The 16,428-nt window shown below is 38.6% G+C and overlaps 1 protein-coding gene across 4 annotated transcripts in view; it reads left to right on the forward strand.

Moving 5' to 3' along the window:
* Positions 1-16,395, forward strand: part of RINT1 (RAD50 interactor 1) — a 30,231-nt gene extending 13,836 nt beyond the window's left edge. For all 4 annotated transcript variants that reach the window (XM_065938707.1, XM_065938710.1, XM_065938711.1 and 1 more), the window contains exons 4-15: positions 425-666; positions 2,876-3,049; positions 3,148-3,297; positions 3,926-4,082; positions 6,689-6,799; positions 6,895-7,120; positions 7,870-8,011; positions 9,758-9,953; positions 13,376-13,590; positions 14,888-15,068; positions 15,149-15,267; positions 16,182-16,395. In XM_065938707.1, coding sequence (XP_065794779.1) covers positions 425-666; positions 2,876-3,049; positions 3,148-3,297; positions 3,926-4,082; positions 6,689-6,799; positions 6,895-7,120; positions 7,870-8,011; positions 9,758-9,953; positions 13,376-13,590; positions 14,888-15,068; positions 15,149-15,267; positions 16,182-16,374 — 2,106 coding nt within the window. In that variant the 3' untranslated portion in view covers positions 16,375-16,395. The remainder of the gene's footprint in view (positions 1-424; positions 667-2,875; positions 3,050-3,147; positions 3,298-3,925; positions 4,083-6,688; positions 6,800-6,894; positions 7,121-7,869; positions 8,012-9,757; positions 9,954-13,375; positions 13,591-14,887; positions 15,069-15,148; positions 15,268-16,181) is intronic.
* The last annotated feature ends 33 nt before the right edge of the window (positions 16,396-16,428 follow it).

Below are 16,428 nucleotides of genomic sequence, written 5' to 3' on the forward strand. Positions count from 1 at the left end.
TTACCAAGCAAGTCAGTGGTTTGCTCTTAACCTGGCCTTGAATCAGAATCACCTGGGGAACTTTTGCAAAATACAGAAACCCAGACTTTTATAATCACAGTCTCATTTGTTTTTGAAGGAAAATCTTTAGTTGGTAAAGCAGGTAAATGTTCTCTCATTGGACCCTCTGAAAGTGCTTTGTGATAGTAGACCTAAAGATATATACTGTTTACCGGGGCCCTCCCTACACACCTCCACATTAGCATTTCACGCTGAGGCTTGGGTAGTATAGGATACAGAAATCCAACCTTTCTTTTGAAGCTTTTAAATGACAATTTTTATTTCTATTTAGAACAAACATGCATTTTGAAGGCAACTAATAAAGAATGTTTTGAGAATCTTACCTGATTGTTGCTGGTTTGTTTTTTTTTTTTTGTATGGTCAGGTACTTACAGTTTCATCAGAAATCCCTAAAAGAATTCACAGTGCCTTAAAAAATGCAGAAGAATCAAAGCAATTCCTTAATCAATTTCTGGAGCAAGAAACCCATCTCTTCAGTTCCATTAACAGCCATTTGCTGACTGCACAGCCCTGGATGGAAGATCTTGGAGCCATGATTAACCAAATTGAAGAGATTGAACGGCATCTTGCTTACCTTAAATGGATTTCACAAATTGAAGAACTAAGGTAAAATAAGCCTCTTTGTTCTCATAATTATTATTTTCCTTTGAGGCTCTGTCTTAGAGAGTACATGGATGCCATTAAATAATTGAGTTAATTAAAGATTATAATAATGTGATTTTACCAGTTGTTATGAAAATAGCATTATGATAATGATTCTTTCCTTTATTGTGAATGAACATAAACTTTTCAGGGAGCTTAATTTGCATTTAAAAGAAAGGAATCCAAGTAACAAATTCAAGTCCCATAGTTGTACTGTGCACACACGGTGAAAATTATAATGCCATATTAATAAAATAGTTCATGAGAGTGGTAATATTCCTCTTTTTACCTTTTAGAGGTGGTCACTTAATGAAATGGATTGCTTTATCTATGATTCGATTTTTTTTTAGTGAATATCACCTAAGAAGAGCTACAGAGTATGTTATTAGATGAATAACAAGCCCTCCTACTTTTGAATAGGGAGAAAAAAAAAAGACGGTAGACCCTTGAACAAAGCAGAGGTTAGGAGCACCAGAACTCCTCCAATGGCAAGTCTGCGTACATCTTATAAGCAAACTGAAAGTGAAAGTGGCTCAGTTGTGTCCAACTCTTTGCGACCCCATGAACTATACAGTCCATGGAATTCTCTAGGCCAAATGGAGTGGGTAGCCTTTCCCTTCTCCAGGGTATCTTCCCAACTCAGGGATCAAACGCAGGTCTCCCTCATTGCAGGCGGATTCTTTACCAGCTGAGCCACAAGGGAAGCACAGACTGCTACTTCTATAAGCAGACTCCTACAGTTCAAACCCATGTTGTTCAGTGGTCTATTGTACTTCTTTTTGAATTGAATACATATCATTGATTGATTATGTCTGGTATTGCCTTTCAAACAAGCTGAATTAACATTTCTGCTTACATTGGCAGATGTTTTGGTTTCATAATTTCAATTCTGAAACTAGCTATAAAAGACAAAATCTGTTAGAAAACTTAATAAGAATGATTAGAAAAGGGAAAGAAAGAAAAATGAGAGAGTGAGAGTAGGGGAAGGCTAAAGCACTGTCAAAAACATAGAACAATACAAATGTGAGCTACTGCCTGAAGCAGTGCCAGTGGAAAACAAAGGTGTGGAGGAAGGACAGGGGAAAGGACTCGCGCCCAGTGGAGCTGGGCAGGGTGACGGTGCCACATGCCTGTTCCCACAGAGGGCGCTGTGCCCACCCAGGCGCGGAACTGACGCGCTGCAGGAACCCAGCTCATAGTCACCTTCCAGCTCCTCAGCCAAGCCTTGGTAGAAGGCACACAGGCTGCCTAGAGAGAGAGCACTTACTTCCAATTTCCTGATGACCTCTGAACAGAGATTAATTATTGAAAAGGTTAAATTTTGTTCCTTATTCTGGCTTAAGATATGGAATGTGATTTTTATCAAAAAAAGCATTTCATTTTCAAATGTTCTTTGAGCCAGTGTGCAAAATGGTAGTCACATGCTGAATTAGTCCTGAAGACATGTTGTATTTGGCTTGTTTTAAAGAATTTGATTAATAATTTGATTTTACATGGAAATCTTGGTTTCTGATTCTCCTAAAAATGTTTAAGATTTGGCCACATTAGACCTACATTCCAGTGTGACAGCCCTAGGCTAGAGCCTTAGGGTGGGGTATGTGCTTTTTACTTGGCCCCAGTTTGCTTTTCTTAATTTACTTTGCCTGTCAGGCTTTTCTAGGCATTTGACTTTGCTACCCTCGCTATAGAGCTTGCCTTAAATTTTATGTGCGGTTTGGAAAGCACTCAACTCTGAGGTGCCACCTCCTTAAGTTCCCTATAGTCAAGTTCAGCTGGGCAAAGTAGATACAGATTGAAGACTAGCATATTTGACTTACCAGATGCCACCCACATTCTCCCCTCGGTTTAAGATTCTGTAAAAGACAGATTTCTTAGAAATGAGGGGTGCCTGATGGAATGTGACGAAGGTAAAGTCTGTCCTGTTGGGAGAGATGGGCAGGCAAAGGTGGAGGGAGATGTCCTGAACACAGCCCACTGCTCTCAGGATGATGCTGAGGATTCCAGGCTCCTAAAGACTGGGGTATCAAGTTAAAAAAAAAACAACACTTTAAGTTGGTGCTTCCTTCTTCTTTTGGTTGTAGCTTTATGTAAAGCAGGAGGAAGAAGCAGTTTTCCACATTTCGAATTATTCTGAACAAAGTGTCTTTCAACTTTGCTATGCCTTGTCTTGCAGTGATAACATTCAGCAATATCTGATGACCAATAATGTCCCAGAGGCAGCCTCTACTCTGGTGTCTATGGCAGAGCTTGACATCAAGCTTCAGGAATCATCCTGTACTCATCTTCTTGGTTTCATGAGAGCCACAGTTAAATTCTGGCATAAAATCCTCAAGGACAAGCTTACAAGGCAAGGAATTTATCCATATTTCATGGTAATTGCTTTCAGATGGCTATTTGATGTTCATTGTGTTTTGTGGCAATACTTCTCTCACTTTTCTGTTACAGTGATTTTGAGGAAATTTTAGCACAGCTTCACTGGCCATTCATCGCGCCCCCTCAGTCTCAAACTGTTGGCATAAGTCGACCAGCCAGCGCCCCTGAGATATACAGTAACCTGGAGACACTGTTCTGTCAGCTGCTGAAACTGCAAACCTCGTATCTTTTGGGGGGTTAAAACTTACTAAAATTTCTTTTTTCTAGAGTGGATTTGGACCAGAAAGGAAAGCTTTCTGAAAGCGGCCAAGAAGTGAAATGGGAGGAGTACTAGGTTTGGACTTACCTGTGTATGCTTATGTAGTGGGGGCTGCTATTCTCCCTCCAAACAAACTTCATGTGGGTGGAAGGGCTGTGAGGAGTTCTGAAGTACATGATTGAACCAAGTTTGCATCACATATAGGTCTCTTGGGACAATCAAAAAATTGGGCGAAATTGGAAGGAAGCCTTAGTAACTTAGTATTAATTTAATAAAATGATTATTTGAATGTGTTTCCTCATTATCCTTTATCTTAGGAAAGATTAATTCTAATAACATTTCTCATGGACTTTTTACTTAAGTCACATGTAATTTAAAGTGAGATTACATATTATCTTATAATTTTATTTATATAACTTTATATATACTTTATATACTTTATAAAGTTTATAAACTTTATATACTTTATATAATTTATATAAAAATCTATATAATTTTCCAACATATATATCTGTTGGAAAAATGTACTGTGTATACATACCTATATCTATACACATATGCTTTTCTTTTTCCTTGACTTTACTATGTCAGAGATGAATTATTTACTGAGCCAAAACAGCTTCCAGAAAAATACTCTCTTCCTGCATCCCCTTCTGTCATCCTGCCCATCCAGATTATGCTGACTCCCCTTCAGAAGAGGTTCAGGTATCACTTCAGAGGGAACCGCCAGACTAATGTTATAAGCAAGGTGTGCTTTGCTGCTTCTTGCCCTGGTTTTAATTAATAGCAAATACTAAGGATTTCTGTACTTTTGCTAGCTTAAGTTAAATTCTGATTCTATCCACATTTCTGTTTTTTCTCCAAAGAGCTAAATTCCAGGTTTGTCACTGCCCTTTACGATATAACTTGGGACTTGTGTTGATATGTTGTTAAGACTCAGTGCACTCACTAACATACTATCCGACCACCTCCTCAAGCTTCCTCTGGGGTGTGCTGTAGCATTTGCTGTGGCACTTTTTTACAACTGGATCCACACTGTGCTCACTGCTCCCTCAGGTTTATAAATACATCAGAAAGAGAAGTGAGAGCCAAAAGATAGTAGAGCGTTAGCTTTTGAATGGAAGTGCTGATGTGGGAGTGATTTGTAGTGGGACTTCCCTGGTGGTCCAGTGGTTAAGACTCTGTGCTTCCACCGTAGGGGGCGTGGGTTTGATCTTTGGTCAGAGAACAAAGATCCCATGTGCCATGCAGCATGGCCAAAAAATAAAAATAAATAAGAATAATAATTTTAAAAATATGAAATGATTTGTAGCTATGCAAGAGAGGGTATGGGGATAAGTGACAGGAATGACTTTGAGGAAATTATCACCAGCATTTTAGTTGAGGGACCACACCCATGTGTATTGGACATCCTGTTGAGACTTTTTCTTTAATCTGCTCTGAAAATCACAGACAACTGTTTTTAATGAAATTTGATTGACTGTGTTGAGAATTATAACCTTGGGAGTTGCTAGGGGGTGGATACTGTTTATCCTTGAAGTCTTCCTACATGTGATGTGGTGCACGTAGCATAGGGGGCCTACAGTAATTGTTTTGAATTAAATGATTTTAAATGCCAGGTTACACCAGGCATTGTACATGTCACATATAAATGAGTTTATAGGCTTTATAGAATTGTAAAGGAATCAAGGGATAGGCAGTTATATCTATGTAGGGAAGAGTGGAATGACAATGAATTTCTGGTTCTCAAATTCAGCTTGCTCTTTTGTACTTCATGGGTCTGCCTCTCTTGGATGGGGTGTTGGTGGAAAGAAGGGTAGAACCAATTAGTAAGTGGTAAGTGACACAAAAGAAATCTAAACTGTAGAGAGGCAGTAATGATTTGAGGTAAGAAAATTGTTAGTTCTGTTGGTTGCTTTTTAAATTGTAGCTCTAGTGGTTCTAGTACTCTGACAGGAAGCCTGAACTATGCAGGCCCTGAGATTAACTTCCCCTTTTTCATTTCTGTATTCTCAGCATCTAGCACACAACAGGATTTTACCTTTCCGAAAATGTTCTAGAGCTCCTGTCCAACAAAACTTAGAAGGTTTATAGAATCATCTCTAGTGACAATTTAAAAAACTGCAGTTACATTCAGTTCAGTTCAGTTCAGTTGCTCAGTCGTGTCTGACTCTTTGCAACCCCATGAATCGCAGCACACCAGGCCTCCCTGCCCATCACCAACTCCCGGAGTTTACTCAAACTCATGTCCAACGAGTCGGTGATGCCATCCAGCCATCTCATCCTCTGTCGCCCCCTTCTCCTCCTGCCCCCAATCCCTCCCAGCATCAGGGTCTTTTCCAATGAGTCAACTCTTCGCATAAGGTGGCCAAAGTATTGGAGTTTCAGCTTCAGCATCAGTCCTTCCAATGAACACCCAGGACTGATCTCCTTTAGGATGGACTGGTTGGATCTCCTTGCAGTCCAAGGGATTCTCAAGAGTCTTCTCCAATACCACAGTTCAAAAGCATCAATTTTTCGGCGTTCAGCTTTCTTCACAGTCCAACTCTCACATCCGTACATGACTACTGGAAAAACCATAGCCTTGACTAGACGGACCTTTGTTGGCAAAGTAATGTCTCTGCTTTTTAATATGCTACCTAGGTTGGTCATCACTTTCCTTCCAAGGAGTTAACGTCTTTTAATTTCATGGCTGCAGTCACCATCCACAGTGATTTTGGAGCCCCAAAAAATAAAAGTCTGACACTGTTTCCACTGTTTCCCCATTTATTTCCCATGAAGTGATGGGACCGGATGCCATGATCTTAATTTTCAGAATGTTGAACTTTAAGCCACCTTTTTCACTCTCCTCTTTCACTTTCATCAAGAAGCTTTTTAGTTCCTCTTCACTTTCTGCCATAAGGGTGGTGTCATCTGCATATCTGAGGTTATTGATATTTCTCCCAGCTATAATTACACCTGCTTTAAGTCTTTTTATTTTTTGTAATGCAGGCCAGCCAAATTTTTCTTAATTTAGCTTTTGAAAAAAAAAAAAAAGAAAGTAATGTTTAAAAATTATTTTGGAATGTTATTTCCAAAAAAATGATATAAAGGCCATCATTCTTTCTGATACTTATATTTTACATATTTCTAAAGTACTAGGTTTTAAATATTTATGGTATTGTAAATTTATTAGTTGACTTAAGCCACATTATTGAAATTTATTGGGAGTACATTGGGAAACATTTGATTATTAAGCCTTCCATGAAGGTAAAGTTAAGAGTCAAAATCGTGCTCTTATGTATACAAACATCTAACTGACTGTAACTTTCTAGTTGGAATGACTGAATTCAGACCATTCACCTTCTTCCTTAGCCCGAATGGTACCTGGCTCAGGTTCTCCTGTGGATTGGGAACCACACTCAGTTTCTGGATGAGAAGATTCAGCCAATATTGGACAAAGTGGGCTCTTCGGTAAACGCAAGGGTAAGAGATTCAGTCCAAAGCCTTTCGGTTTCAGAGTTGCAGGTGTCCGTGAATAAGCTGTCATTTTCATTACCTTACGCATCTGTATTTTCCAGCTTGAATTTTCCCGGGGCCTCATGATGCTGGTTCTAGAGAAGCTGGCTGCTGACATCCCTTGTCTGCTCTATGATGACAGCCTCTTCTGCCATTTGGTGGATGAGGTGCTCTTGTTTGAAAGAGAACTACACAGCGCTCATGGCTATCCTAGCACTTTTGCTAACTGTATGCATATTCTATCAGAGGAGACCTGTTTTCAGAGATGGCTGACTGTGGAGAGAAAATGTAAGTGCTCATATGGCCGTAGGCTGGGGAGAGATATCTCTTATTGTGTGTACAAAATTTTAGGTGTTATTCTTCTCCAGTTCTGGGTAGAAACTGGAGCCATCTAAATTTCTCTTGGTTGCAGTTTATCAAGTTGCCTTCAGAGATTATCTTCTTTTCTTCCCATCAAACTTCAGTTTTTCCCAGAATTGTACTCTACGTATTTCTAGGGCAGAATATTCAAGCCAGGGACTTCTCTGGTGGTCCAGTGGCTAAGACTTGCGCTCCCAATACAGGGGGACTAGGTTTGTTCCTCAGGGGACCAGATCCCACATGCTGCAACTAAGAGTTTGCTTGCTGCAGCTAAAGATGCTGCATGCCACAGCTAAAAAGATACTCAGTGCTGCAACTAAGACCTGGCGCAGCCAAATAAATAAAAAGATTAAAAAAAAAAAATTTAAGCCAGTAGAATTAACTGTTTTATGGATTTTACATATAGTATTTCTGCTCTTATGGAATCATTCTGGATGTGGCTTTTCTAGTCAGTGAAGATTTTTTTAAGATATTTTGAAGACTCTGGGTAGGTGTGGCGGGCAGAGGTAAAAAATCTTACTTTAAAATAGAGCATGTTATATATAGTGCAACCAGGAGGAGGGTGTACATTTATTTTTTATAGAAAAATGATCATTCCTAAGAAATTATGAGTTGAAATATTAGGAATTACAATCTGTAACTACTTGTTTGACATGATCTTCTTTCTTGTGTGCTAGTTGCTCTTCAAAAAATGGACTCAATGCTCTCATCAGAAGCTGCCTGGATATCCCAATATAAGGATATCACTGATGTGGATGAGATGAAAGTTCCAGACTGTGCAGAAACTTTTATGACACTACTCTTGGTTATAACTGGCAAGTATAGTCTTAAAGATATAACTTTGTATTTTTAGAAGTACTGACTCTTACCAGGCTTGTGGTTATCAAGGGGGAAGGGGAATAGTGGAGGGATGGAGTCTACTAGGTGATAAACCATAACAGGAAAGAATATGAAACAGAATATATATATGTTTAACTGAGTCATTTTGCTATATAGCAGAAATTAAACACAACATTGTAAATCAACTCTACTTCAATAAAATTCTAAAAAGTGGTTATTATAGTATCTTCAAATTCAATTTCTATTTTGGTAGAACTTTAGCACAGTATTTTAGCTTTGGGATTTTTCGTAACTTAAGTAAGCCCTTAAACATTAGTTTACATGAGAGGAAAATTCCTCAATTATTACATAAAAACAAGAATTTAATTTTATTACCTGAATTCCCTTGTCTTTCAACTTTTCAGGTATCTTCAGTAAATGGTGACTGACCCAAATTTTAAATATTATTTCTTCACCTTGATGTATCAGAGTTTGTAGAACAGTAAAATAATAAAGTAACTTTAAGGATAGGAATGGGGACTTCCCTGGTGGTTCAGATGGTAAAAAGTCTGCCTGCAATGTAGGAGACCTGGGTTCAGTCCCTGGGTCGGGAAGATCCCCTGGAGAAGGCAAAGATCGGAAGAGTAACAGGAACTTCTCTGGTACAAGAATGTCCTGGCTGGAGGGTGGCCGGGCTCTCTCGCCCCGGTGGGTGTGTTCCTGTCCATGATGCCCCCATGGCACTGCAGACCCGCTGGTTCTCCAGGGGCCGCTGCGCTGTCACTGCCGTGGTCCTCCTGTGTCTTCTCCGTTTCTTGGCCTGTGCAGTAACCTGAAGAGGTGTCATGCTGGCCCAGTCAGTACATAATTCCGTATTCTTTAAGAAAAATACGAAAAACACTAAAATACAAAAATACTTAGTAAAACTGATTAAAAAATCTTTTATTATGGAAATTTTCTCATATATATAAAAGCAGCATAATGAACCGTCAGGCTATCTGTTCCCAAGGTTTAAAACTATCACTTTTCTATTATGTATTTCCCCCCCCACCAAAATACAGATTTTTTTCCTGAAGTATTTTAAAGAGCATCTTTGACATCTTACCTTTTCACCTATAAATCTTTAACTATGTATTTCTTTTAACCTATCCTAGTTTCTCTTTCCTTTTAAAAAAAATGTCATTTGTTGAAGAAATGGAATAATTTTTGTATATGATTTTTCTTAGATGCCTTTTTAAAAAAAATTGAGGCATAACTTTTAAACTGAAGCACAGTTGATTTACAACATTGTGTTAGAGGCATAACTCATATACAGTGAAATGCACAGATCATCGGTATATAGATCAATGAGTTTTGACAAATACCAGTACTTGTGAAACACACATCCTTAGGGAGTTTAGAAATGGATCCATACTTGAATGGTTGGTTGATTTTTGACAAAGGCAGCAAAGCTAGCCAATAGGAAACCCTATACCATAAACTTGCACGTGTTGTGCTAAGTCACTTCAGTCATGGTCGATTCTTTGCAACCTTGTGGACTGTACCGGCCAGGCTCCTCTGTCCTCGGAGTTCTCCAGGCAAGAATACTGGAGTGGGTTGCTATGCCCTCCTCAAGGGGATCTTCCCAACCCAGGGATCGAACCTGCATCTCTTCCATCTCCGGCATTGGCAGGGGAGTTCTTTACCACTAGTGCCACCTGGGAAGCCCATAAACCTTCATGTGTCTTGTTAATTTTCTCCAGACAGGTATAAAAATCTTCCCACAGCTTCCAGAAAGTTGCAGTTCCTGGAGTTACAGAAGGACTTAGTAGATGATTTTAGGATACGATTAACTCAGGTGATGAAAGAAGAAACTAGAGCTTCCCTTGGCTTTCGGTACTGTGCAATTCTTAATGCCGTGAACTATATCTCAACAGTGCTAGCAGACTGGGCTGACAATGTTGTAAGTTAATCTTTTATATTAAGTAATATATTAGTAATTTGAACAGTTTTACCTTTTGAAATGTTGAATCTGTAGCAAGCAGAAATAACACACGCTAGACAGAATCAAAACTGGGCCAAACTTAGGAGGTATGTATGACTACAGTACATACTTTTCTTATCTAAGTCTCATATAGTTAAATCATCCTGATATTTTAATCATCGGAATAGAAAGCCATCCTTTCATGAAATTGTAGTTTATAAAGTACATCTTTCCTCTATAGATTTTAAACTTGGGAAATATATTGAGTGGTAATTGCCATCTCAGAAAAAGCTAAGCTTGTATAATGACGTCAAAATCAATAAAATTCAGAACTTTAAGGAAAATAAAAGAATAACATTTGATACCTCTTAAAAGTGAAAGTGTTAGTCACTCAGTCATGTGTGACTCTTTGTGACCCTGTGGACTTCAGCCCGCCAGGCTCCTCTATCCATGGAATTCTCCAGGCAAGAATACTGGAGTGGGTTGCCATTCCCTTTCTCCAGGGGATCTTCCTGACCTGGGGATTAAATCCAGGTTGCCTGCATTGTAGGTGGATTCTTTACTGTCTGAGCCACCAGGAAAGTCCCTACTGAGTGCCTTCAAACATGACAAATTATGAAGAGTCATAAAAACAGAAACATTTTTAGCCTAAATATTTCATACATTAAAATATTGTTTAATGTTTTTTTTGAAACATACTCTAGAGTAAATAGAATGGTACAATGAACTCCCATGTGCCTATTACCCATCTTCTAGTACCAATTTTATTTCATTTAAGCCTATCTTCTACCCCTTATGCAGAATTATTTTGATGTAGATCTCAGATATATTTCATGGTAAATATTTCCATATGTATCTCTAAAAGATAAGAATCCCTTTTTAAAAAAGCAGCGTGGTATGTGGGGATCCTAGTTCCTCGACCAGGGATTGACCCTAAACCCCCTGCATTGGAAGTGTGGCGTCTCAACCACTGGACTATCGAGGAAGTCCCCAATATACTATGAATTTATAACAAAATGTTATACTGTACTGCTAGCACATCATATAGAAAACAGTGTATTCCTTTACTATGAGAGAAAAACAAAACGAAAGTCTTTATCTTAAATCCAGGATAATCAGCCAAAAAACAGGAAACAAATATACTAATAATAGATGTAAACAAGATAAATACCTGATAAACACAATCATAATTTATTTTAATCTGGGCTTTTTAAGCTGGGACTTAGTAATTATTTAAAGACTTTTACAGAAATGTTAACTGAAATACATGTGCATGATATCATTCTGCTGAGCAAGGGAAATAATGATTTCATAAAATGAATATTAGTGGCATGTAATGATCAATGCATTTGTCTTTATAAAGTCACCTAATCAGAATACATTCATTCATTATGTACTTTTATGTGTCAGGTTCCTAATCTCAGTAGGTGCTTCATTCACTCACCCACCCAGCCCCCACAGTGCTCCGTTTTCTGCTTGGCTTTTTCGTAAAACGAACGGTCATTCTTGCTTCTTGTGCCAATGCTTTAACGAGAGGCTCATTCAGGGACACATTTTCAGCTTCAGTGAAATATTTGTGGAACATCATTAACTACTTTACTCAGTGCTGTAGTCGGTTAACGGAGATGAACTGGCCATCACCCCGTCCTTAGAAAATTAATAATCTGACATTGAATTAACTGGTTCCTTCTGTCAACAGTGAAATAATCAAATTTTAGAGTTGACTCTTCAAATCATGAATGAATTTTGTGTCTGCTATGTTATTATGGTACAAATTCTGTTTTTTAGCCCCATTCATAGTCCTTCAGCTTGTGAATACTCTAAATAAAAATCATGTAAGCTCTTGAATTACCCGAAAATAGGAAGAACAGACAGAGTTCGGCTTCCATTCATTAGATTCTCTACTAACAGCTGTCTGACCATCGCCAGATTGTGCCAAGCCTGACATACCCAGCCCATTCAGAATTAGGAGTTTTTCCGTCATAGGTGGCAGAAACCCAGGTTAATGCTGGCCTAATTTGGTGGGGTGGCATGAGGTGAGGAACTTGTTTGTGTAACTGGAAGGATTAGGCATGGCTGCTCTAAAGTTGCTCATTTCTGCCTTCATTCAGAGGCAGGCTCTGGTAAGTGTGGCCACAGGGGGCTCTAGGCTCCCACGGTCCATGAACAATCTCAGAAGGACAGAGCAGCTACCCTGACAGCTTCAGCAGAAATGCCAAGGCGAGCTCTCACATGTCATCTCGAACAGCCCTAGTGGCCATGCCCAGACCCCTACTAATCGACATTTAGGTTTTTGGTTTTTAATGTTTTACTAATTATCCACAGTGTTATTTTCCTATAAGGCAGAAAGAAGAGTATTAATTCTACCTAAAATAGCACTGTAAGAAAACTATGTTTTCATTCTTTTAACTCCTGTATCTGTTAGGCTTACTAGAGCTCTCCATCTGTCTCTTGAAAAAATGAGATTAGCCATTAGGGGAATGCGAATCAAAACCACAATGGTATACCATACACTGCATACAAACTAGAGTGGCCATAATAATAATAATAATAATATAGTATCATTTATAAGCATAGCATGGAGAAATTTGTACCCTCATACACAACCAACAGGAATGTAAAATGGTAGAGTTGCTGTGGAAAATAGTTTGGCAGTTCCTCAAAAGGTTAAATGTAGAATTACTATATGATCCCACAGTTCTCTCCAAGAGAAACGAAAGCATACATCTGCACGGAAACTTGTACACAGATGATCATAGCTATATTATCCATAAAAGACAAAAGGCGGAAACAAGCCCAAATGTCTGTCAACTAACGAATGGATAAATAGAATAGAATATTATTTGGCCACAAAAAGGAATGAAATACTGATACATATTACAACATGGTTGAACCTTGAAACATTATATACCAAGTGAAAGAAGCTAGTTATAAAGAATCATAGATTATATGAGTCCGTTTGTATGAAATGTCCAGAACAGGCAGATCTAGAGACAAAAGATGAGTGGTTGCCTAGGGGTGGGGGTGGGGGATGAGGAGGACATTGGGAGATGATGGCAGAGTCTGGGAGTTCTTTCTCAGTAATGAAAACATCGCAAAACTGACTGCTGATAGATGCACAACTCTGAATATATGAAACGCCACTGAACTGTATATTTATTTTTTGGCCACACTGCGCACAATGTGTTATCTTAGTTCCCTAACCAGAGATGAGATCCGTGCCCCCTGCAGTGCATGTGCAGAGTCTTTTTTTTTTTTTTTTTTTTTTTTTTTTTTCATGTGCAGAGTCTTAACCAAGAGACTGTATATTTTAAATGAATGAATTATATGATGTATGAGTTAGATCTCAAGCTGTTAAAAAAAAAAGTATCTTAAACATGTTAACATATTTTTGCTTTCAGTTCTTCTTACAACTTCAACAGGCAGCATTGGAAGTCTTTGCAGAGAATAACACTCTAAGTAAACTGCAGCTAGGACAGCTGGCCTCTATGGAAAGTTCTGTCTTTGATGACATGATTAACCTGTTAGAGCGTTTAAAGCATGACATGCTGACCCGGCAAGTAGACCATGTTTTTAGAGAAGTTAAAGATGCTGCAAAACTGTATAAAAAAGAGAGGTAAGTCCTCTGTATTTTCTTATAAGTCAGCTCTCAACTCCGGTTTATAAAAGTTAACAGATAACATGCAGTCAGGTTTCCAAAGTGTCTATAGATAGCATGGAGTTTGGCCTTTTGCACTCCCAACTTTTAACCGTTTTTGATGGAAATTTTTCTAAAATAAGTTTTGACAGTCTTAATCAGAATAAACAGATAATAACTTAACCTTCAGATGTGGCTGTAAACCCAGAGAGCTGGTGTCTGATCCGGGGTTAAATGGCCTAGCCTGTCACGCACTGACAAGGCAAGGTGTTGCTGTAGAAGCTGTGCACGCCTGCACAGTAGTGTAGTCACTGTCAGCGCTTCCTTGTGATGTCTGCTACCTCCCCCAGATGCTGGCTTCCTTGGGCACAGGCAGTGTCTGTCCTAGCACAGCGTGTCACACGGAGGACTTACCAGTTTAGAAGTGTTAAATAGTCCCTGTTGTTGTGCTGAAAGTTAACAGTGTAAAATTAGCTGATGTCTTAAATGTTAATGCATTTTACATTTTAACTGTTTATATCAGTAGGTCATATTAAATTTGGAGGCTCAAAAATTTTATCATCCTCCTTAAGTAAAGAGTATTTCATTGAGAGCTAAAGTATAAACATGAAAGAAAGTGAAAGTTGCTCAGTTGTATTTGTTGTATTTGACTCTTTGCAACCCCGTGGACTATATAGCCCATGGAATTCTCCAGGCCAGAATACTGAAGCGGGTAGCCTTTCCCTTCTCCAGGGGATCTTCCCAACCCAGGGATCAAACCCAGGTCTCCCACATTGCAGGAAGATTCCTTACCAGCTAAGCCACCAGGGAAGCCCAAGAAAATGGAATGAGTAACCTATGCTTTCTCCAGTGGATCTTCCTGACCCAGGAATTGAACCGGGGTCTCCTGCATTGCAGGCGGATGCTTTACCAGCTGAGCCACCAGGAAAGCAAAAAGTACAAACATAGACACAGGGAACCCCCTGGCCGCCCAGTGGTGAGGACCTGGGGCTTTCACTGCTGAGGCCTGGCTTCAGTCCCTGCTCAGGGAACTCAGGTGCTGCAGGCTGCGAGGCATGGCCAAAAATAACATAACATAACATAAACAAACAGGTACGTTTGTTTTCTGAGAGCACTTTTAATGTTGGGCTATACACTTTTTCTTATCCAGAATGCCCCAGGACAGTGTACTTCCCCAAATTTAAAATAATTAAAAAATCTTAAACATACAGAATGATGAAAACTTTCATAATAAAAATTAACATGCTGCAGACATTGCTGTTTCTGCTTTTTCCAGGTGGTTGTCCTTGCCCTCGCAGTCTGAACAGGCGGTGATGTCCCTGTCCAGTTCGGCTTGCCCCTTACTGCTTACCTTACGAGACCGTTTACTTCAATTAGAGCAGCAGCTTTGCTTCTCCCTATTTAAAGTTTTCTGGCAAATGCTTGTAGAGAAGCTGGACATATACATCTACCAAGAAGTAAGTAAGAGCAGACTATATTTTGGGCTGTGATGATAAAGGCAACTCCTATATGAATTGTCCTTTTTTTTTTTTTCCAGATAATTCTTGCCAATCACTTCAATGAAGGAGGAGCTGCTCAGCTGCACTTTGACATGACTCGGAATCTTTTCCCTTTGTTTTCTCACTATTGCAAGAGGCCAGAAAATTATTTTAAACAGTAAGCACAATATTTAACAACTAACTTCGATGTTATCAAATTGTTAGAGAAGGTTGTTTACTTTTTAAACAGCTTTAAGTTTCCAGTGATGTTAAGTATACACAGCATCAATTAACAACTTAAAATAGTCGTAAGATGTGCTGATAAAATGTGACACATGACCTCCAAAAGTTAACCAGAGCTGTATATAAATTATATGTTGAGCTTTGTTTTCTAACACTTGGTTTAATGCTTATTACTTGGAAATAAATAGAATATGAAAGCAAATGCACTCCTGCCATATTGAATAAATAGAAGAAATTTAAAATGTTTAGTACTGAACAACAGGCCAGGCCTGAAGAAAAATTAAAATTTGTTTTCTTAAACATTTGGTATTAATTTTGGTTCTAAGTATAACTAACGTGATATACAAAGAATTCTTAGATGTATTTTTAGAAATTGATGTAAAACTTAAGATTTTTGAGATTATAAAGTGTTCCTTTTAAACAGGTAAAGTGAAAGGTTTTTTGCTCATTTCAGTATGATACTTATTTCTGCTTTTTTTGTTTTAGTATTCTGTATACCTATCTGCTTATATTTTGTCCCTTAATTTTCTCTTTTCCCATATCCTAAAGTTTTACATACATTTAATATACTGTTAGTATCAAATATCATATTTGGGGAAGTAATGAATACGTGTTAAAACAATGATCCTGTTACCGTATAGTAATCTAATGAAGTAGAAACTCTGTACCTATACAGTCAACACATGTTGAAAGAGCCAAATAGTTAATCCATAGTTTTATCGAGGGCTTATGATCCGGCAGTGCAGGGTGGCTGTTTAGTTTTTCCAAATGACATCGTTACAGGACAGTATGGGATGATACAGATAATGGAGCTCTCATTTCCTTCCTGCTCTATTTTTTTTTAAACAGTGTAAAAGAAGCCTGTATTCTTCTGAATTTGAATGTTGGTTCTGCCTTACTTCTGAGAGATGTCCTGCAGTCAACTTCAGGGCAACCTCCTGCCACAGCGGCACTAAATGAAGTTGGGATTTATAAACTGGCTCAGCAAGATGTTGAGATTCTACTTAATTTGAGGACAAACTGGCCTAATACTGGAAAATAAAAGGTCTTTTTTCGTTTGGGATTTTTGTTTTTTGTTGTTTTAACCAAAAGGAAG

Source organism: Muntiacus reevesi, chromosome 6, assembly GCF_963930625.1.
Source record: "Muntiacus reevesi chromosome 6, mMunRee1.1, whole genome shotgun sequence".
Lineage (NCBI taxonomy): Eukaryota > Metazoa > Chordata > Mammalia > Artiodactyla > Cervidae > Muntiacus > Muntiacus reevesi.